This window comes from Lethenteron reissneri, chromosome 61, assembly GCF_015708825.2.
Source record: "Lethenteron reissneri isolate LAM-NWPU_2019-01 chromosome 61, ASM1570882v1, whole genome shotgun sequence".
Taxonomy (NCBI): domain Eukaryota; kingdom Metazoa; phylum Chordata; class Hyperoartia; order Petromyzontiformes; family Petromyzontidae; genus Lethenteron; species Lethenteron reissneri.
In genome coordinates, this window is record NC_083839.1 from 6,129,340 (window position 1) to 6,152,961 (window position 23,622).

At 49.9% G+C, this 23,622-nt stretch overlaps 1 protein-coding gene across 1 annotated transcript in view; it reads right to left on the minus strand.

Annotated features, from left to right (window-relative positions):
- The window catches only part of LOC133358358 (protein LMBR1L-like), a 50,270-nt gene extending 29,468 nt beyond the window's left edge, over positions 1-20,802 (minus strand). Inside the window, exons 1-3 of the mRNA XM_061576655.1 lie at positions 20,514-20,802; positions 9,921-10,005; positions 448-481 (exon numbers count right to left, since the gene is read on the minus strand). Of these exons, the coding sequence (XP_061432639.1) occupies positions 448-481; positions 9,921-10,005; positions 20,514-20,573 (179 nt within the window). The 5' untranslated portion in view covers positions 20,574-20,802. The remainder of the gene's footprint in view (positions 1-447; positions 482-9,920; positions 10,006-20,513) is intronic.
- Between the last annotated feature and the right edge of the window lie 2,820 nt (positions 20,803-23,622).

The window sequence follows — 23,622 nt, forward strand, 5'->3', positions numbered from 1 at the left end:
GCATACGTAAGACACACTCCGCGTGCGCACAACACACGAGCAGCCCACATACATGCAACACACATACATGCAAAGCACACAGCACACGCGTACAACACACAAACAAAAATAAAGGTCCTTCATGTTGCCTGAACAGACTGTTTGGGAAAGTGCTGTTAGCGTGCACCTTTGTCTTCCCAGTGGCGTTGTTTACACATCGTACCAGGTGCTTATTTGAGGCCGAGTCGACCTAGGGGAGGCCCCACGACCAGTTCAGATAATCGTCACTGGTGTTAGCCATAAGCGGGTATCGAAGTCGCTTCGCCGGGTTCGGAACACAGCGTGCTAATGACACTGTACTGCCGCTCCCCACAAACACACATTAGACACACACACACAGAGGGACAAGCTGCCGTGCACGAGTTGTTAACATCAAGTGTGAATGCGATGCATAAGTGCGAAACTTACGATATTCTGTTAACCATGGCATCTTCGTCATCATCTGGCAAAACACGAACACACGTAGGGTTAAGACCATCATCCTCCGCAACTTCAAGACTCACCAGACTGCAGCCTTTCCATGATTACCAACTACCAGGTGCACGCGGAGAGTGCAACGGCCTAACGCACTGCGCTGACGTGGCACAGCGGGTTCGCCGCTTTGTCGCAGAGGTTCGCCGCTTTGTCGCAGAGGTTCGCGGTTCAATATCGGCAGGCCTCCCTGGTTAATACTGCGGGTGTATTAACCGTAATGTACGCGCCGTCTGCTTCACCGTGGACATTTAAGATTCCGTGAAGCGGTACAGAACGAGTAGGCCATCGTGTGCCTGTGTCGCGGTCCAGATCTGTCAAATTCGAAAAAAATTAAGCCGCAAATCACGGAATTAGAATTGTACACACATTGCCAATCATCGCACTACCTCTACTGGCAGACTAATGTCTGCTTGCAAGCCAGGTGCTGAGTCACTTGGTGCCGCACAGGGACAGCTACCACTGGGGGGTGCGCTCTCAAACCTCATTAGCACGGTTGGCTACGTAGGGTGTGAAAGAAGTTCAACATATATGCATACAAATGTGTTGAGATGGGAAGCGATGTTATGGTGTGTAAAGCGTTCTGAGACGGACCGGCGGAAAGGAGGACGGCTCCGTCAAAAACAACTCTGTATCACTATCATAGCAAAAATGGCATGAATATACGTACTAAATTACTAACAATTATCATTATTATTGATACAGTTTGCTTAATAGAGCACACTTCACGAGGAGCAACCCGGGTACTTCACAATAACGTTCACAAAAATAAAATCATTGGCTAATAGAGCTCAAGGATAAGATCATGAAAGATCCATAATTAGGTAAAGTTTCAACAACACACAAAGTGTTATGCAATACTAACAGTGATCTTGAGTCGTCATCACACTGAGCAAACGTGACCAATAAAGACAAGATGACCACAATGCAGTTCTTCAGGAACTAGTAGTTTTGAAATAAATGCTTAAGGCCATGGCGGTGGTGGCGCAAGCCTGAAATCTAGCACTGTGGAAGCAACGAGGGTTGGTGGGTTGTACAAATGTTGGGAAACTAACTCCCTTCCCGTGGGCACAGAGGAGGTGCCATCCTGGCTTGCCGGAAGAATCACAATCAGAATCTTTATTTATTCTGGAGAAATACGATGAGCTATGAAGTTCTTTTTCATAGATGTCCAGTTTGGGTGCGTCAGCAAGTCTCAATACAAAAAAACGATAGGAGTGAAAAGTATGGAATAGGAAAGCAAATCACTATAAACTCAAAGTGAACTTTGTTTATTTCACCAGGTAAAGCCCACTGAGCTATTAGTTATTTTTCAGGAGCGACCGAACCACATATGCTAACTTCAACGAAGTGGCTTATCACGTGGACATTTATAGCAGTCAAACGATCTAATTGCGGTACAGCAAAGTGCAGACAAATCTCCGTTTGTCCCATTTGTATGAGATTGAGTGTTGCCCCCTCACACATGTGGGTTTTCTCTGGGTGCTCCGGTTTCCTCCGACATATATGAACACTCATTTAACGGCTCAAAACGTCTCAATATGTAGAGGACTGAAAGCACCTTGGAAGCACCAGCTTCTCTGCCTGGTTCTCCTGTGGTTTCTCGGCGATTGCGAGATGCAATTTGCATGAACGACGCTGCTATATAAAACTAAACGTGATAAGGCTGAGAGCTTATTGAACACCCAGTCTGCATTTGTGTGCCATAGAATCTTCTTGTTTGCCGGCCTGCGCTTAATTTTTCTGTTGCGATGGATGATCTCATCGTTTACAGATTTGAATAATACTAATTTCATTTCGTAACACTGCGTCACCGCCACACAGAGGAGGACTCAGAGGCATGCGAAGTAACCACAGACAAGTGAAATGGCAGTAGCCAGGCAGTGAGCCGATGACAAATTCCCGCTCCAAGCTCTACGGTCCTCTATATATATTGTTTTCTGCCACTCGATTACTTTTTTACATTTGGGAGCAACACTCTATCCCAAATAGATGGAGCATGTGGGCTACACTATGTAGCCCACATGCTACACTATGTAGCCCACATGCTACACTATGTGTAGCCCACATGCTTGCTGTACCGGCCTTCCCCTGGCAAGCCAGGGTATGGGCACCTCTTCGATGCCCATGGCAAGGGGATTTCACAACGTTGGTTCGCGAGCCATTAACCCTCGCTGCCTCCACAGTGCCGGATTATAGGCCACGCACAGCGTAGCCACCGCCGCCAGGACGGCTGTAGGGGGTTTGCAAGGACTGCAGTTGAGAAACTGCTGCTGGAAATGACCATCAACACACACACAAACACAAAGATCCCCTGATAGCCTTTCACAGACTGTTGGGGCAAGTGCTGTTACGAGCCCCTAAGGCCGGCCAGCAAGGCACACGAGCGGGGGTGATGGTCAGCAGCACGTCTGTTCCAATGCTGATGTTTAACACAACGCACCAGGTACTCATTTGGGTTTCTTGGGTTTATGCGTCTCGGTTTCTTGGGTTTCTCCCAATGTTTTTCAGTGAGGGTCATTTGTTTACCTTTCCTATACTGTACTTTGCATTCCGATTGTGTTTTTGTATTATTTGTTGTTGTAACGTTGTCACCCCCATGCCCCGACTGGACATCTGTGAAAAAGAGCTTCATAGAGTTCATCGGATTCCTCCACTATAAATAAATATCCTGATTCTGTTGAGATTTGTTGTTATTTGTTGCTCTTGCACCACTGTCAACGCAGCAGCAGCAGCGCCAACCAATCAATTTGTCACAATTGTTTGCATGCTGTTTAGGTTGTCGCTAGTAATGCTTTTCACTTCAATCCCCGTTGCTGCCAGAGCCCACACCGAACCCAGGGGGGCCTGTGGGGGGGCTGTGGGGGGCCTGTGGGGGGCCTGTGGGGGGGCTGTGGGTGGCCTGTGGGAGGACGTGGGAGGGCGTGCGAGTCCGTGCACGTGCTCGACACAGTCCCATCATTCCCTGCCCTCTCATCGCTCGCCACGCAGATCCGCCGCAGGCGAGGAACCTAACAATACAAACTCTCAGTCGCCCTTCGCCATCCACTCAAAACATTTACACGTGGCTTACAAACTCTTTTCTACGTGTACACAAACAGGGCCCATCGTGTCAATCCGCTGCTGGATGAGAGTCGTCGGTGGGGGGTCGTTTTACCATACTTCACCACACCGGTCAGTGCTGTTTGGTGGATGTGGAGGAGCAGAGATGTTGGAGCGTATTTCTGCATTGCCCCCCTGCTACCAACAGCACAGCAGCCGCCTGTGACATTGGTGAAATTAATCGCTCTGCTGTGAAATCTTAATGGGGGGTTTGTATGCGATGCGTGCTACCAGCCTTGTACGGTTTGCACTGGAACGTCACCCTGTACAGTCGTTTGTGGATTGCTTTGTTCTCGTTATTGTTTTGCTGTAACCAGGTATCTGTACCCAGGTCACTATCGAATAAAAATTGCATTTATACCCAATGGATTTAACCTGTGCTGAAATAAAACCTATAACACCCATTTAATGGACAGTTGTCACCCCATGCAACATTGCCCTGCCTTAAACCTGCTCGGCTTCCGAGATCCGACGAGATCGGGTGCATTCCGCGTGATGCGGTCATAGGATACGAGCACAATGGACAATGGTAAAGCTCAATGATCAAACCACGACTCTGCTCAACCAAGCGATGGGGTGACCAATTAGCAGGGTGATGACGATTTGTCGATTCTTCCAGTTTTTATTTCAGGGTCGTGCATTGCACGATGGGGTTAAGGTCACTCTTACAGCCACTGGAAAGGCGCTGCCATTTGCCGCGATGTCACAAAAAAAAGATTCTCAAGATATCATTTTCTACAATTCAGCGAATTGCTGGGGAAAGAGAGGAGCGGCGTTTGTGAGTTTTTCTTTCCCACCAAAAGTGACCACATTGTCATGGTGGGAGCCAGTTCTCTACAATAGGATGGCAGACGTTCACAATTCGCCGCACGTATCTGGAGCGTAAGAAATTTTTGTAGCCGATGAATGGATGACTGAAACGGCTTGCTGCTCGCTTAGCAACTCGTTTCGTTCAAAGTAGTATTCTACGGCTATTTTTAAAATTGTTTTTTTTATTTGACTAGAGCCCAGTACAAATCACGAAATATTCTACTATTATTAATAATTGTTTAAACTTATTAATAATTATTTAAACTTGTAACGTGCTACCACACAATAGTTGCTCGCCCTCAAAGAGAGAAAGAGGACGATTCAGAGGAATGAGGAGGAACCACAGACAGCAGCCACATGATTGTGAGCCGACAGAAAATTGCCCCCCCAAGTTCTGCGGCCCTCTATATATGACGGTGTTATCAGCTAATTAGTGAGTTTACAAAGGGGAAGAAAACCAGAGCACCCATATACCACTCACCAGAGGTGTGGACTCGAGTCATGTGACTTGGACTCGAGTCAGACTCGAGTCATGAATTTGATGACTTCAGACTCGACTCGGCAAAATGTACAAAGACTTGCAACTCGACTTGGACTTGCATAACAATGACTTTGTCCCACCTCTGAGGTGTGGACTCGAGTCATGTGACTTGGACTCGAGTCAGACTCGAGTCATGAATTTGATGACTTCAGACTCGACTCGGCAAAATGTACAAAGACTTGCAACTCGACTTGGACTTGCATAACAATGACTTTGTCCCACCTCTTCCACTCACACATGTGAGGGGGTAACACTTTATACCAGAGATGGAACAGGTGGAGTCCACATTTTCTGTACCAGACTTCTCCTGGCAACGTCCACAGGAAGGGAGTTTGAAGACATTCGTGCGTTGATCCGCCAACCCTCGCTGCCTCCACGGTGCTAGATTACAGGCCAGGAGCATAGTCACCACTGCCCTGAAAAACCTTTGAGGGCAAGCAAGTTCGAGTGGATGCAGGACAGATTGTCTGCCGTGGCACTGACTTTATGTGCTAAAAGGTAACGTGGGGCAAGATTTGGCCTGAAGGTTAGACAGACCATTCGCCCGGTCAGATAGTAAATTTAGCAACTTTACAAGGACACATTTGTGAGTATTGTACAACCGAAGTTCAATAAAAAATAACACCATCAGACAAGCAAGTGAGATTAATGGTGAAGCTGAAACGGAGTTTTAAAGGGACTCGGGGGGAAAAACGGTAATAACGTGTTTGGAAGAACCCCTTATCACGCGCGTTCACAAGAACATGGTGCAGAGTGCCAAGTTGGCTCCGCTGAGATCCCGGCCTCAACTTCAGACAACCTGATTAGTGCAGTGAGTTGATGGTCTAGGCCAGGGGTCGGCAACCAAAATAACAAGAAGAGCCATTTCTTTCCAATTCGGTACAAAATTCAGTATTTCAAGAGCCGCAATGCATCTGAGTACATACTGTACATATCGTCAAGAAGCAGCCCGTAAAGAGCCGCATGCGGCTCCGGAGCCGCAGGTTGCCGACCCCTGGTCTAGGCCCAGTCACCCACCACTGCAGAGAAAACACCTAAATGCCAGTCCTGAGAAAATAATGATCAATGGGAATTGTCACGTGGCGAACATTACTCTCGTAAGCAGAGCGAGGGGGAAAGTGCTGCCCCCTACTGCGTGTGGATCAGAGTTCTCGACTTAAAGGGATCTCAGGGGTAGCTTCACGGTGTTCGGTTCGGCGGATCATCCTCCTACACGAAGGGTCGCACTGCTCTGTGAGAGTTGCGACTGATAATAGCATAATCGGGTATCAAATTTGCAGAAAAACACCAACTAATTATGTAAACAATCTGTGCAGACTTGCATCGCAAGCACACACGTCCCACCGCCACCACCACCAAACAACAAGTGGAAACGCGAGTTTCTCTCCGTTGAGAGTATTTAGTTAAGGAGCACCAAGGAGTCGTTGGTTTTTTGTTGACAGCGCCGATGATGACGCGGACCGGCAACGCTCTCCCATCCTGCGGGCAGCCTCCCGTCGTTACGGTGGCGCCGCATTGGCTCGGAGATGTTAACTACCTCGCCTAGTATACAGGAGGTCGTGGGTTCGATCCCAACCCTGGCGCCTGCTGCTGTATATTTGGAGTTTGCATGTCTCTCTCCCCGTGGTCTCATGGATTTTTCTCCGGGACCTCCACTTTTTCCCTCCACAGGTCGCTTCTGAAATTTTTTATATAGCTCAGTAGGCCTTACCTGATAAAATAAAAAATTAACCCGTAAAAACAAAGTTTTTCACTATAAATCCTTTATATGCGTGGCGGCTAGAGTCCTCTCGTCCTCTGGCTTGAGATGGCTGCCACCTATGGTCAGATGATTGCCTGCCCCCATTAAGCAATTGGTAATTAAATATAATTTATTTTTTCCTAAAAAGTGTAAAATTTTGGAGAAAAAATTTTCACGAAAATAAATTGTCACACACAACGAGTCTGTGTGCAAAATGTCAGCTCGATTGGATCACGGGAAGTGGGTAAAAAAACGACCGAAAGATTTGCACGGTCGTAAGCGCGCAAGCAAGCAAGCAAGTGAACTTAATATAAAGGATTTAAAAATAGTTTATAGTTTAGTTTGATAGATCGCACAATCGGGATAAAATTACGGCAAAATGTAAATTATTTTGTTATTTAAAGAATGTGTGCAGACTTGCATCGTAAGCACACATGTCCCACCACCACCGTGCAAAAAGTGGTAATGCGAGTTTCTCTCGGGTTTAGAGTATTTGTCTCCCGCGGCCGTGATTCCCAGATTCAGGTGGTGATGGTGATGGCAGTGGCGACCACGTTGGGTTGGCTGTTGACGTTTGCAGGTGCCAGCAACAAGGACCAGGAAGGGCATACGTCTCGTCGCTCGCGTGCCGAGAGCTTCTCCGGCAATTACCGCCGGGGCTTGGCAAGCGAAATCGACACGCGCGTTGACAAATACTTGCAAACGCAGTCCACCCATCTGCTTATGCACTCTCGGTGGGGGTGCTCCAGCTTAAAATTTGATCTATGGCTGTTTATCGCAAGCAAGCCCGATGTTGAGGCCAGGCGAGCAAAGAAAACGCAGAGAAGGTTCTGGCACAGCTCCTCAAGTCATTGCACGTGTTCCGTCACGTGAACGTAATTCATTGGTTTGGCAGCTGGAAAAATAAGCGCTGTGTGAATGGTGTTTCCTATTCGAATGCGAAACTTTAAGCACAGGTCTGGGGGTCTATTGTAAGAGTGAACGTTTAATTAATCGCCACCCCCCCCCCCCCCCATGCGATTTCCACTGTAATAGCAGCAGCTCTTTCTCCTACGTCAGCAGATCTCCTGCTGTGTTTGTTTCACCTGATGACGGTTGCTTGTGTTGCTATTGAAACGTCGCGATCTATTACTTTTTAATATCTACGTGACTTTACCGAAAGAACCAAAGAGTCACGAAAGCTTTAAATCAAGATTGTATTAGAAATGTTATTTGTTAACTTGGCAAAGCCTTACTGAGTGAGTCTCAAGATATTTTCAGAACATAATAAATGTCTACACTGAGGACCGGGACTGCCACTGACTTTTTGAGACACTTAGACTCGAGCGGCTTTTGGCTAGCCATCGAACAAAGACGGTCACTGCAATGCGCGCTTTCAGATGCACTTCTGCGGCCGTCTGGAACGCTCTTCCTTCTGATATTAGGAAGCCACTGGAGATATGTACTTTTAAATCACCTAGTTTAAAAACTCATTTATTTAGAACTGGCTTTGTCTTTAATGTGTTATCCTTCCCTGCACCCCCGAATAGCACGGTTGGCTACGTACAGTGCAAAAGAAGTTCAACATACATACATGCATACCTCTATCTTAAAGGCCCCACACCTTCTTTCACCTGGCTCCATAGTTACGGTCATTTATAAATCAGTCAGAATATGTATTTGTACTGGAGGAATCCGATAAGCTTCAAATCTCTTTTTTACAGATGTCCAATATAGGGCGGGTCAGAAGTGATGTCCGTGACATTGTGTGGCGCATTACAAATTGCATTCTTATTATTATTCTTATTACGTAGGTTTCGCGCATGGGATGGAACCGCAGTGCCCCAAAAAAACCAAGATAGGAGGGGAATTACGCTAAATGTCCACACAGATGGGTTCACAAACCGAACAGTTGTATTACCATCTTATGGCTGCCGTGAAACCCAGCACGTTTGGAAGCATCACACATCTACGCGAACCACTACCACGTCCCAAGGTGTGGGTTGTTACCCACACCTGGCAGCGATAAGAGCCTCAACAGGAATGTACATGCCCCACAGGCAGGGGACAAACAGGATTTTAAAAACTCTGGTGGTGTGCGACTGTATTCACCCCCCGAACATACCATGGAACCTGACAGGACTCAATGGCTAATTCACAAGAAGAGGTCTATAAATTCACACCGAGACCCACAGACTCATATGGAGACCCATAGACTCACAGAGCTCTATAAATTCACACGAGACCCATACACACAGAGAACATTACACTCACAGAGATCTATAGATTCACATGCAGAACCATATACTCACACAGTTAACATTAGACTCATACAGAGATCTATAGATTCACATGTAGAACCATACACTCACACAGAGAACATTAGACTCATACAGAGATTTATAGATTGACATGTAGAACCATACACTCACACAGAGAACATTAGACTCATACAGAGATCTATAGATTCACATGTAGAACCATACACTCACACAGAGAACATTAGACTCGTACAGAGATCTATAGATTCACATGTAGAACCATACACTCACATAGAGAACATTAGACTCATACAGAGATCTATAAATTAACTTGTAGAAGAAGGCATAATCACAGCAGCGATGCAGCAGTGATGCAGCAGTGATGCAGTACTCCTGACGCAATCATCTGGCTCAACCGTTTAAATGTGAAATTGTGGTTGTTGCTCCATATCAACATCAGCCGAACAGAAGGCTGGTTAGTTATAGCCACTGCTCTGCTGTAGAGCCGCACTACATTAGTATTCCCTCATTATTCATGATCATCGTGAATAAAAAATGTTGCGGATAATGTATGTATGTATGTAGAACTTCTTTCGCACCGTACATAGCCAACCGTGCTAATCGGAGGTGCGGGGAAGGACAACAATGATATTGGCCTATGAATATTGTACGCGCAACATCTGCAGATGCTTATAAAGCTTCGAGAAGTTCTCTCTATCTTTCTAATCACGTTATCTCATCATGTTATCTCATTACATTCTCTCTCATCACTTGCTCTCATCACTTGCTCTCTCTCGATGCAGTCATGTAGAGTTCCAGATGTGATTCGCGGAAAGCCAAAATCGCGGATAGCAAGTTCACGAATCACGAGGGAACACCGCTGTGTACATCTCCCGGAGGGCGCGTCCAGAGGAGAGACCGGTAATCCACCAGAGCCACTCCGTTGTTGACGCAGATAATGGAGCTCAGGGGGCACCTGATATGAAGTCCGCCTTCTTCTTGTATCTCGTGATGGTGACGTAGGAGACAATGTAGAGCGTGGTGAAGAGCAGGAAGCAGATCTGCAAGTGAGTAAACGGACAAGGGGTTCAGATGATTGAAAGCAGGATCACGATCACCATCTTCAAGAACTTCTGTGGACTCACTCTCCCTCTCACCTCACTCTACTCCCCTCCACGCACTCTCCTACCTCCCATATCACTCTACTCCCCTCCATGCATTCTCCTACCTCCCTTCTCTCACCTCACTCTACTCCCCTCAACTCACTCTCCTATTTCTCCCCTCATCTCACTGTACTCCCCTCCACACTCTCCTACGTCTCTCATCTTATCTCACTCGCCTCCCCTCCATGCACTCTCTCTGCTCCAGCAACCAAGGCTTACTGTGGAAGCCCAGAGTCAACCAACGCTCAGTGGGGTGGTCGCTCATTGTCCTCTGTTGCTCCCAAAGTCTCGAACTGCCTTCCTCCAGTCATCTGTGCTGTCGACTCCCCGTCTCTGTTCAATTCAAGGCTCAAAACCTTCCTCTTACTCCTCTGGCTGTGACTGACTGCCTCTCTCTCGATAAAATAAACATGCTCACGGTTTTGATGGAGAGTCTTGAGATGCGGTCACAATTAAACATTGCAAATCTATGGTTCTCTATGCGGATCCATGGGACACTATGTAAGGCTATGGTTCTCTCTGTAAGTCCGTGGGTCTCTATATATAGTTACGTGTATGAGCCTCTATGACCAAGGCCCAGTACGCAGCTAATAAACAAATAAATCACACCCACAGTGTATAAACTATGTTTATCTTATCAGGAAAGGCCCACTGAGCATACAGCTCTTTTTCAGAAGCGACCTAGCCACAAATGATAGCTCAAAAATGTGGCTTATCATGTGGAAAATTATAACAGCCAAAAAATCTAAACGCATGTTTCTAAATGTGGAGAGAAAAACCGGAGGACCTGGAGAAAAATTCACGGCACCACGGGGAGAGATACACGCAAACTCCAAATACACAGGGTTTAGGGGTTGACTCAGCCCATCACCTTTCCAGGGTCGACAAAGTGAATACCACTGTGTGGGGAAGTCAATAGGAATGAGGAACTTCCACCACTGGCTCTGTAGGACTGTAAACGAGAGATGAGCATCAATGCATCTCGATGCTCATTCAAGCAGCACATCATGCTTTCCAAGCAAGAGTGAACGGGTTTATGTGTTAGTTCTGTCCATCCGTTACAAAAGCCAGGCTTTTGCAAGATTATTCCACACATCAACACGTTGTGTCTTTCCCCAGCGTTATCCCGATTGTGCTGTCGACGTCGCGCCATGAGATGAGTAAAACTTGGTGCTAGAGAACGGCCCACAGTAGCGGATATCGGAGAGCTACCTCCGACATCCCTTCAAGTGTCCTCTTTTGCACCATATGTAGCCAACCATGATAATCGGGGGAAGGACAATAAACTAAACACAACAACAAGCAGTTTAAAAAAAATACGTTCTCCTCACATTAGGACAAACCAACAAAACCTTAACACATCCGTCAATAACACTGCGTGGCCTTAAAAGAAAAAATATATAAATAGACGTTTCAGGCAATAATCCTTCTTCACAGCACATACGGTATATGGAGGGAGAGAAACACGGGGGATCATAAAAGCTGGAGACGGCACCTGTTTATACCATGGGGGCCTGATGAGAACTAAAAAAAAACATTTATGATGACCGAGTTTTAAAATTGGCATGTAAATAGTTAACGTTAATAGCAGTTTTTGGAGTAACGGGCTAATCACACACGAGGGGATATCTGAGCAGGAAATCCCCGTGAGCTTTCACTGTTGCACCCGACAGAAAGAGGTGTGTCACACTCAAAACACGGGAAGGGCTTCGCCGTTCCTACTGGAACCGGCGGCCTTGTGGAGCGTGCACTACGCTCGTCCCACCAGGAGCGGGTGAGGACGTCGATTGGGAAGACCCAAATCTCATTTTCCAGGGACGCATGGCTGCAACTCAGCGGCGAAACGCCAGGAAGACTTCCCCCCCCCCCCATCGTACACTCGCTCAAGAGCCACCACTGATATGATTTACACCCCGGCATGTCAACTGTGCCGCCGTGTCAGCTTACCGTTCTGCTCAGCGCTCGGGACAAGGTTTTGCTTCTTCTAGAGTGAATTTGTCCTCTACTTCTGACACCGAGCGAGTAAAATCGAGATTCAGGGGCAGAAAAATGCAACACGCGCCATGAATTCCCGAGTGGTTTTGATAAATAGCATAGAAACTTTAATGCCAACTTAATTGTGCAATTTATTACGTGAGATTACTCACGAAAGCCTCCCTTGGGTTTCATGCCTCTTTTCTCAGGAGGGTTTTGCCAAGTTTTCACAGAAGAGGGTGGTGATTACTGCCCTGTAGATTCCAAACGAGTGATTTACAGTCCACAAAATATTCAAACTTGGCATATCTGGATCATGAAGCTGGCACTCAATGACCCACTCTTGCGAACTATGTCAATGGATCTGTAAAGACCGCTGTGAGTGAAGCAAACGGCCACGCAGCAGTATTATCATAGTTAATATGTGACTTAAAGCTTTCGCGACTGCAGGAATTCATATTCTAAAAAAATGTTTATATCTACGTGGCTTTACCGAAAGACCCAAATAATATAGTTAATACGCACGTGCTTTTAGAGTATTTGGCTGCTATAAATTTCCACATGATAAGCCATCGAGTTGAGCTATCATTTGCGATAGCCACGTTGCTTCTGAAAACGAGCTACATTGCTCAGTGGGGCCTTATCTGGTAAAATAAAAAAATTAACCCGTAAAAAGAAAGTTTTTCACTATAAATCCTTTATATGCGTGGCGGCTAGAGTCCTCTCGTCCTCTGGCTTGAGATGGCTGCCACCTATGGGTCAGATGATTGTCTGCCACCATTAAGCAATTGGTAATTAATTTTTTTTCCTTTCCCTAAACAGTGTAAAATTTTGAATAAAATGTTCACGAACATTAATTGTTACGCACAACGAGTCTGTGTGGAAAATGTCAGCTCGATTGGATCACGGGAAGTGGGTTAAAAAACGACCAAAAGATTTGCACGGTCCTAAGCAAGCAAGCAAGCACGCAAGCACGCAAGTGAACTTAATATAAAGGATTTAAAAATAAGTTAATCAAATAGCTAAACAGAGCAGTCACTGTATTCCAAGCGCGAACATCTGCACCCCGTCCAGGTGCAGTCCTAGCCTTGACACTGCAGAAGGGTTTCCGCGACACGCTGATACCACCACCACCACCACACATCTACGGAATAATACCCACTGATCGTATTTCCCGTTATGATAAATATCGCCCTGCCCAGTTTAATAAAGAAACATATTGTACGTCCAGACAAAAAATTGTTAAAATGAAAAACGCAACAAGATAGATTCACATATTGAACCATACACTCACACGTAGAACATTAGACTCTCACAGAGTACAGTGCCTATTACTCCATTAAATGAGTGCTTCATTTAACGAGTGCATTCGTGCTTGGCAAAAAATAATTCTCCAAAATACGCCATAGCTTTTGTATGGCATCATCGTCCTCACATTTCATTTATTTACATTCACATCGTGTGAGCGTTACAAACTTCTTCTTGGTTCTTTCGGTAAAGTCACGTAGAAGGGAAGTAATAAAATAATAAAAATAAAACATAATAAAATAATTCTCACGACGTTTCGGCCACAACGCAAGCAGCCGTCCTCAGGTGAAGAACATGTCTGTCGATAAGACAGTCTAAATGACACGTCTTAGGCTTGGAGTGTCTATTTAAGCTGTGAGGGAGGAGGAAGAGAGCCTTGACAAAAGAATTTGACTTTACCGAAAGAACCAAGAAGATGAATCCCTGCAGTCACAAAAGCTTTAAATCGAAAAAATTCGTTACAAACTTGATAATCGCGAGCGGCGTGCGGGCTCATGGGCGCCGCCAGCCACCTGCCTAGAAGCAGCGGAGGAATTCAGGAGGAATTCAGACGCGCGGAAAAACAGCAGCGGCCCAACTCGTCGCACCAAAAACAGGCGGCCACGTGACCGCGAGCTGTCAACGTTGACGCGAAGCAACGCGGCGGTAACCCGATGACGAAGCGCACCCACTCGGCACGGGCCACCGGCACGACCCGTGAGCCACGGCGCAGGCGGACGACCCCGTCGCGATCGGCGCTGTCGTTGTCGCGATCAGCGCAGACCGCGGGGCTGTGTGCGGTAAATTCAAGCCGGAGTGACACGATGACCTTTGCTGTTTCTAATCACAAAAATGCACTCGGCACGTTCGTCACTAACACTGTGTGGGACTGAAAATAATAAAATATATACAAGATGACGTCTTGGGAAATGGTCCTTCTTCACAGCTACATAGAGGCCAGAGGAAACGTCTTATCTATATTGCTATTATTACATTTTTAGGGACTACAGTGTTATTGCCGATTGTGTTGAGTTTTTTTAATTAATGCACTTCTGCCAACGCAGCAGCGTCACCAAATAAGTAGTTTTTATTTATACCCGGTAAGAGCCCATTAAATAAACCAGCAGTCTATTTACATGGACTTAGAGATCTAGAGACTCAGAGACCCGCCACAGATGTAAACAGGATTACATGGAGATCAGTAGACCTGCATGAAGAGCGAAAGACGTACAGCTTTGCATTAAGCGCAAGTCTCAAAACATTCAATGCTGTAAGTCGAACACGAAAGTGATCGCATGATCGATCCGCCAGCGTGGATGATAAACGTTGTCCTCGTATGTCCGACACCGGGTTATTTTATTAGTATGCAACCACGATTGAGAACGGCGGGGACAACATGGACACAAACGATGATCATCATTTGTTTTTGATAGAATATCCTCCTATATATATGTTGGGGCGTCTCAGAGGTATTCACATCTCACCTCAACACGTCTGAAAGGGGAACCCCCCCCCCCCAGTGGCAGCGGTCACTGTGCCGTCACAAGGCGCCTCAGAACCTGGTCATTAGCCTGCCGGTAGTGGGGGGGGGTGCTACGACTGCTCTCGATATTCCAAGGGAGTCATTTTAAGGGCGATTTTTGAAACTTGGCGAATTTAGACGATTACGCCGGCAACGCGATGTGCCCTGATTTTGCGAACGACATCAGAGGGGATCTTCAAAGTCCGCTGTGAAGCAGGCGGCGTGCATTAACTACGACTACACACCACGGTCATTCGGAATGCGTTTCGAGTATAAACATTAGTTTCGAGTATTTGGCTGCTATAGCTGTCCACGCGAGAAGCCATTTCGTTGAGTTATCATTTGTCTGGTCGCTTCTGAAAGAGCTGCACATCTCAATGAGCCCTTACCAGGTAAAATAAATTGTTTTGTTGAAAATTGTTCAGTTTTAATCACGAGTTGATTATGAAGGACGTCACCCGACACAGCCAATTAGTAAGGTGTGTCACGTAAACAAAACTTACCAATTAGTTACTATTTCAGCACACCGGTGTTGGAGAGTAAACCCACAGCATTTACAATTCGAGTACGACGTTTCGCTGGTGATTACTCATCCAGCTTTCATCAGGCGATTTGCCAGAACTTCTAAAAGTGTCTGAAATGTATTCGTGCCCCACGCCCCGGGTTCACGCTCCCCGCAGCTGATTCTGTGTCGCAAGGCACCGGGGCCACGCCACCATCGCCACAACAAAGCGCCCTCTTTCTCTCGTGTGCTCCTCTTTCACCCCCCCCCCCCCCAATCAGTTGCACTCCCATTGCGTAATCGACGCCTTGTCTCCGCTTGGAACTCTGCTGGTGCCATCGCCCTTGAGACAGAGCAGCTATCGAGCTCAGAGGGCCATCGCGTGGCGCTTTCAGACGCGCTTCTGCGGCCGTCTGGAACGCTCTTCTCCTTCCGATATGAGGAAGTCGCAATGCACTTTTAACTCGTCATCCAGATTCTTCAAAACGTCTTTGTGTGTTTAGTTTGTTGTCCTTCCCCCGTACCTCCGCGTATCACGGCTGGCTACGTGCGGTACCGAAAGACGTTCACCATGCGCACATACAGGAGCCCAAATATTATCGCAGCACCTCCTGGCTTTGATATTCCTCCTCTTTCTCCAAGATACCGGTGGTGGATCCATCAACCGCAACATCCGAGCATCACCACCACCATGCTGATGCTGCACCACAACTCCTCCACACACCGATACATTAAAGACGCGGCCACAGTGGTGCGACTGTGTCCATGCAGCCTGACCCACACGCGGAGGCGATGGGGGTCTCCTCCACCACCAGCCGTCCAGTTGGGGCGACCCAGCGACATCCCGCACGACGCCCCCCCCCCCCCCCCTCTGGGCACTCACGATGCCCCCCCCCTCTGTGTACTCACGATGCCCCCCCCCCCTCTGGGTACTCACGATGCCCCCCCCCCCTCTGGGTACTCACGATGCCCCCCCAACCCTCTGGGTACTCACGATGCCCCCCCCTCTGTGTATTCACGATGCCCCCCCCCTCTGTGTACTCACGATGCCCCCCCCCTCTGTGTACTCACGATGCCACCCCCCCTCTGCGTACTCACGACGCCCCCCCCTCTGTGTACTCACGATGCCCCCCCCTCTGGGTACTCACGATGCCCCCCCCCATCTGTGTACTCACGATGCCCCCCCCCTGTGTACTCACGATGCCCCCCCCTCTGGGTACTCACGATGCCCCCCTCTCTGGGTACTCACGATGCCCCCCCCTCTGGGTACTCACGATGCCCCCCTCTCTGGGTACTCACGATGCCCCCCCCCATCTGTGTACTCACGATGCCCCCCCCTCTGTGTACTCACGATGCCCCCCCCTTCTGTGTACTCACGATGACCCCCCCCCTCTGTGTATTTACGATGCCCCCCCCCCCCTCTGTGAACTCACGATGCCCCCCCCCTCTGGGTACTCACGATGCCCCCCCCCCCTGTGTACTCACGATGCCCCCCCCCCTGTGTACTCACGATGCCCCCCCCCTCTGTGTACTCACGATGCCCCCCCCCCCCCTCTGGGTACTCACGATGCCCCCCCCCTCTGTGTACTCACGATGCCCCCCCCCCTCTGTGTACTCACGATGCCCCCCCTCTGTGTACTCACGATGCCACCCCCCTCTGTGTACTCACGATGCCCCCCCCCCTCTGTGTACTCACGATGCCCCCCCCCTCTGTGTACTCACGATGCCCCCCCCTCTGTGTACTCACGATGCCCCCCCCCTCTGTGTACTCACGATGCCCCCCCCTCTGTGTACTCACGATGCCCCCCCTCTGTGTACTCACGATGCCCCCCCCCTCTGTGTACTCACGATGCCCCCCCCTCTGTGTACTCACGATGCCTCCCCCCCTCTGTGTACTCACGATGCCCCCGCCCCCTCTGTGTACTCACGATGCCCCCCCCCCTGTGTACTCACGATGCCCCCCCCCCTCTGTGTACTCACGATGCCCCCCCCCCTGTGTACTCACGATGCCCCCCCCTCTGTGTACTCACGATGCCCCCCTCTGTGTACTCACGATGCCCCCCCCCCTCTGTGTACTCACGATGCCCCCCTCTGTGTACTCACGATGCCCCCCCCCTGTGTACTCACGATGTCCCCCCCCCTGTGTACTCACGATGCCCCCCCCCTCTGTGTACTCACGATGCCCCCCCCCCCGTGTACTCACGATGCCCCCCCTCTGTGTACTCACGATGCCCCCCCCTGTGTACTCACAATGCCCCCCCCCCTCTGTGTACTCACGATGCCCCCCCCCGTGTACTCACGATGCCCCCCCCTCTGTGTACTCACGATGCCCCCCCCCCTCTGTGTACTCACGATGCCCCCCCCCCTCTGTGTACTCACGATGCCCCCCCCCCTCTGTGTACTCACGATGCCCCCCCCCTGTGTACTCACGATGCCCCCCCCCTCTGTGTACTCACGATGCCCCCCCCCTCTGTGTACTCACGATGCCCCCCCCCCCCTCTGTGTACTCACGATGCCTCCCCCCTCTGTGTACTCACGATGCCCCCCCCCCCTCTGTGTACTCACGATGCCCCCCCCTCTGTGTACTCACGATGCCCCCCCCCCTGTGTACTCACGATGCCCCCCCCTCCCTCTGTGTACTCACAATGCCCCCCCCCTCTGTGTACTCACGATGCCCCCCCCCCCCTGTGTGTACTCACAATGCCCCCCCCCCTCTGTGTACTCACGATGCCCCCCCCCTCTGTGTACTCACGATGCCCCCCCCCCTCTGTGTACTCACGATGCCCCCCCCCCCCTCTGTGTACTCACGATGCCCCCCCCCCGTGTACTCACGATGCCCCCCCCCCTCTGTGTACTCACGATGCCCCCCCCCTCTGTGTACTCACAATGCCCCCCCCCTCTGTGTACTCACGATGCCACCCCCTCTGTGTACTCACGATGCCCCCCCCCCTCTGTGTACTCACGATGCCCCCCCCCCCCTCTGTGTACTCACGATGCCCCCCCCCTGTGTACTCACAATGCCCCCCCCTCTGTGTACTCACAATGCCCCCCCCTCTGTGTACTCACGATGCCCCCCCCCCCTCTGTGTACTCACGATGCCCCCCCCCCCCCTGTGTACTCACGATGCCCCCCCCCTCTGTGTACTCACGATGCCCCCCCCCCTCTGTGTACTCACGATGCCCCCCCCCCCTGTGTGTACTCACAATGCCCCCCCCCTCTGTGTACTCACGATGCCCCTCCCCCCGTGTACTCACGATGCCCCCCCCCTCTGTGTACTCACGATGCCCCCCCCCTCTGTGTACTCACGATGCCCCCCCCCTCTGTGAACTCACGATGCCCCCCCCCCTCTGTGTACTCACGATGCCCCCCCCCCCTCTGTGTACTCACGATGCCCCCCCCCTCTGTGTACTCACGATGCCCCCCCCCCCCTGTGTACTCACGATGCCCCCCCCTCCCTGTGTACTCACGATGCCCCCCCCCCCTGTGTGTACTCACAATGCCCCCCCCCCTCTGTGTACTCACGATGCCCCCCCCCTCTGTGTACTCACGATGCCCCCCCCCTCTGTGTACTCACGATGCCCCCCCCCCTCTGTGTACTCACGATGCCCCCCCCCCTCTGTGTACTCACAATGCCCCCCCCTCTGTGTACTCACGATGCCCCCCCCTCTGTGTACTCACGATGCCCCCCCCCCTCTGTGTACTCACGATGCCCCCCCCCTCTGTGTACTCACGATGCCCCCCCCTGTGTGTACTCACGATGCCCCCCCCCGTGTGTACTCACGATGCCCCCCCCCCTCTGTGTACTCACGATGCCCCCCCCTGTGTGTACTCACGATGCCCCCCCCCCCTGTGTACTCACAATGCCCCCCCCTCTGTGTACTCACAATGCCCCCCCCTCTGTGTACTCACGATGCCCCCCCCCCTCTGTGTACTCACGATGCCCCCCCCCCCCCTGTGTACTCACGATGCCCCCCCCCCCTGTGTACTCACGATGCCCCCCCCCCTCTGTGTACTCACGATGCCCCCCCCCCTGTGTGTACTCACAATGCCCCCCCCCTCTGTGTACTCACGATGCCCCTCCCCCCGTGTACTCACGATGCCCCCCCCCTCTGTGTACTCACGATGCCCCCCCCCTCTGTGAACTCACGATGCCCCCCCCCCCTCTGTGTACTCACGATGCCCCCCCCCCTCTGTGTACTCACGATGCCCCCCCCCCTCTGTGTACTCACGATGCCCCCCCCCCTCTGTGTACTCACGATGCCCCCCCCCCCTGTGTACTCACGATGCCCCCCCCTCCCTGTGTACTCACGATGCCCCCCCCCCCTGTGTGTACTCACAATGCCCCCCCCCCTCTGTGTACTCACGATGCCCCCCCCCTCTGTGTACTCACGATGCCCCCCCCCTCTGTGTACTCACGATGCCCCCCCCCCTCTGTGTACTCACGATGCCCCCCCCCCTCTGTGTACTCACAATGCCCCCCCCTCTGTGTACTCACGATGCCCCCCCCTCTGTGTACTCACGATGCCCCCCCCCCTCTGTGTACTCACGATGCCCCCCCCCCTCTGTGTACTCACGATGCCCCCCCCTGTGTGTACTCACGATGCCCCCCCCCGTGTGTACTCACGATGCCCCCCCCCTCTGTGTACTCACGATGCCCCCCCCTGTGTGTACTCACGATGCCCCCCCCCCCTGTGTGTACTCACGATGCCCCCCCCCCTCTGTGTACTCACGATGCCCCCCCCCTCTGTGTACTCACGATGCCCCCCCCCCTCTGTGTACTCACGATGCCCCCCCCCCTCTGTGTACTCACAATGCCCCCCCCTCTGTGTACTCACGATGCCCCCCCCTCTGTGTACTCACGATGCCCCCCCCCCTCTGTGTACTCACGATGCCCCCCCCCTCTGTGTACTCACGATGCCCCCCCCTGTGTGTACTCACGATGCCCCCCCCCCTGTGTGTACTCACGATGCCCCCCCCCCTCTGTGTACTCACGATGCCCCCCCCTGTGTGTACTCACGATGCCCCCCCCCCTGTGTGTACTCACGATGCCCCCCCCCCTCTGTGTACTCACGATGCCCCCCCCTCTGTGTACTCACGATGCCCCCCCCTCTGTGTACTCACGATGCTCTCTCTGACGCGGTTGTGGAAGTGTTGCTCCCTCGCGTCAACTTCGTCTGCCATCGCGCTTCATCTTCGCGGCCCCACGGCGAGGAGGAGACGGTGAGGGGGGGTGAGAATGAGACGGTGAGGAGGGTGAGACGGTGAGGAGGAGGAGGGTGAGGAGGAGGGTGAGGAGAAGGGTGAGGAGGGAGGGTGAGGAGGGAGACGATGATTGATATTTGAAGGCAAAACGCCGCCGCGTCGTCCCCAAGTCGCCTGTCTGGGGTCCTGACGGCGGGAATCGTCCACAATCGATTCGTGAATCTACAACCGATTCCAGAACGTTTCGATTCTAGGCTCGATTCGCGTCTGTTGTGTCGGTGGGGGGTTCTCGAGTTGCGATTCCCGCGTATCGATTCTTGGCTGTCGTATCGGTACACAGATGCATTTGTCGATTCCCTATCAATTACTTACATTGCGTAATGACTTAATCGAACACCCCTTAGCCGTTACGATTGATGAATACGATTGAACCTCCGCCCAAAACGATTCCTATGGCCGACATAAATGTATCGATACATTTTTCCGAGTTAAAAAAAATGTTTCATATGGGATCGATACGGATATCGATCCGCGCGTTTCCGATCATCTTGAGAACGAACTGGACGCTCGCTCCGTCGTGGCTTGAAAAAGTGGTCGGGCGACAAATCGATCAGTGAGAATCTTCACTTACCCCGGAAGGTTTAGTAGGAAGCAGCTTGCGACATTGCTGTGTAGCGGAGGAATCCGATAAGCTGTGAAGCTCTTTACACACCACGCACCACGCCTTGTCACATGCCTCCAGCCTCGTTACACATCCTGATTCTGAAGCCGTTTCAAAGCACGTTAATTACATGCAGGTTTCTATACGTATTAAAACATTCCTTCTAACGATCGATGTAAAGCTTTCGTGACTGCAGGGATTCATCTTCTTGGTTCTTTCGGTAAAGTCACGTTGAAGGGAAATAATAAAATAATACAAATAAAACATTAAATATAATTAAATTTCGATGTAAAGCTTTCGTGACTGCAGGGATTCATCTTCTTGGTTCTTTCGGTAAAGTCACGTAGAAGGGAAGCAATAAAATAATAAAAATAAAACATATAAACATAAAATTATTTTATTGCTTCCCTTCTACGTGACTTTACCGAAAGAACCAAGAAGATTCCTTCTAACGATATGTGTATATATACTGAACGATGTGTAAATAATAATATACCGTAAGCGCGCCACATTTTAAGAAGTAAACATTCACGAGAAGACAAAGTTCACCTTGACAAGCAACATCAGTCTTTCGTCAGACTGCAGGAGGAATCCGATGAACCACAAAGCTCTTGTTCACTCACGAGACTTGTCATTGTGTTTCTGCATTGCCCAAGCGTGCGCTGGGAACGTGTTCTAGAGCGCGGGTTGTATTTGGTGGCAGAGATGTTAGTTACCTCGCCTGGTACACAGGCAGCAGCAGCACCATGAGTTCGATCCCGACCCCCTGCTACTGCTGTATATCTTGAGTTTGCGTGTTCCTCTCTCCCACGTGGGCCACTCTTTGGTTGAGCTATCATTTGTGGTCAGGTCGCTTCTGAATAAGAGCTACACCGCTCAATGGACCTTACCGGGCAAAATAATAAGTATAACCCGTTAAAACAAAGTTTTTCACTCTAAATCCTTTATATGCGTGGCGGCTAGAGTCCTCTCGTCCTCTGGCTTGAGATGGCTGCCACCTATGGGTCAGATGATTGTCTGCAGTATTAAACAATTGGTAATTAAATATTTGATTTGTTTTCCCTAAACAGTGTAAAACTTTGGAAAAAATTTTCACGAACATTGTCTCGCACAACGAGTCTGTGTGCAAAATGTCAGCTCGATTGGATCACGGGAAGTGGGTTAAAAAACGACCGAAAGGTTTGCACGGTCGTAAGCAAGAAAGCACGCAAGCAAGCAAGCGAACTTAATATAAAGGATTTAAAAAGGAATTACTCTTTGGTTCTTTCGGTAAAGTCACGTATAAAGAGAAAATAATAAATTAAATAGCATACGACGTTTCGATTGCAACACAAGCAATCATCATCAGGTATAAATGAAAGAGAAAACAAACCTAGTAAACTTAGAAATAGAATGCAATACAACAGAGAGTCGGCTAACATAACAGTCAACACCCTACCTGGTTGATTACATTCTTCCAGAGAATACTAAATTTGAGAGATACAAAACACAGAACCGGAGACATAGACAGACATATAAGCAGAGAGAGATAACACAGAAACACATAGAGAGAGAGACACACATAGGCACACAGAGGTTTTTATAGCTTTAAATAACTTTCCACTCATGTCAAGCAGCCGTGATCGGGAATCGAACTCGGGTGGCATGGAGCCAAAGTGTCATCTTGATAATGGAAACATAGCCAAGCATCTGGCTGGAGATACAACAACACTGAAGAAACAGACACTCAAGAAAAACACCCCCACCTGAGTTCAGTGATCAACGTTCAATTAAACGAGGATTTAAGTCAAGGCAACCTGCAGTCCTAGCGAAAGGCCCCGGGGGGGCTGCAGCAGAGAGACAAACACAACAACAACAACCACGTCTCCTGCCTGGCTCGCGTGCCAAGGTCTCAAAACACAAAGACAAATCAATAAGAGAATCTCAGTAATCACGAAGTCTTCTCTCCTCTTCCAGTACTCTTTGCGGCCAGATCGCTTCTGAAAAAGAATAACTCTGCGGGCTTTAACTGGTAAAATACAAATACTGTAAAGTGTTCGTTTACAACATATTTGTAGTGATTTGCTCTCTATCTTGATTTGAAGCTTTCGTGACTGCAGGGATCAATACTCTGTGGTTCTTTCGGTAAAGTCACATAGGTAGAAAAATAAGTATAACCCGTAAAAACAAAGTTTTTCACTCTAAACCCTTTATATGCGTGGCGGCTAGAGTTCTCTCGTCCTCTGGCTTGAGATGGCTGCAATCTATGGGTCAGATGATTGTCTGCCAGTATTAAGCAATTGGTAATTAAATATTTAATTTGTTTTCCCTAAATAGTGTACAATTTAGGGAAAATTTTTTCACGAACATGAATTGTCTCGCACAACG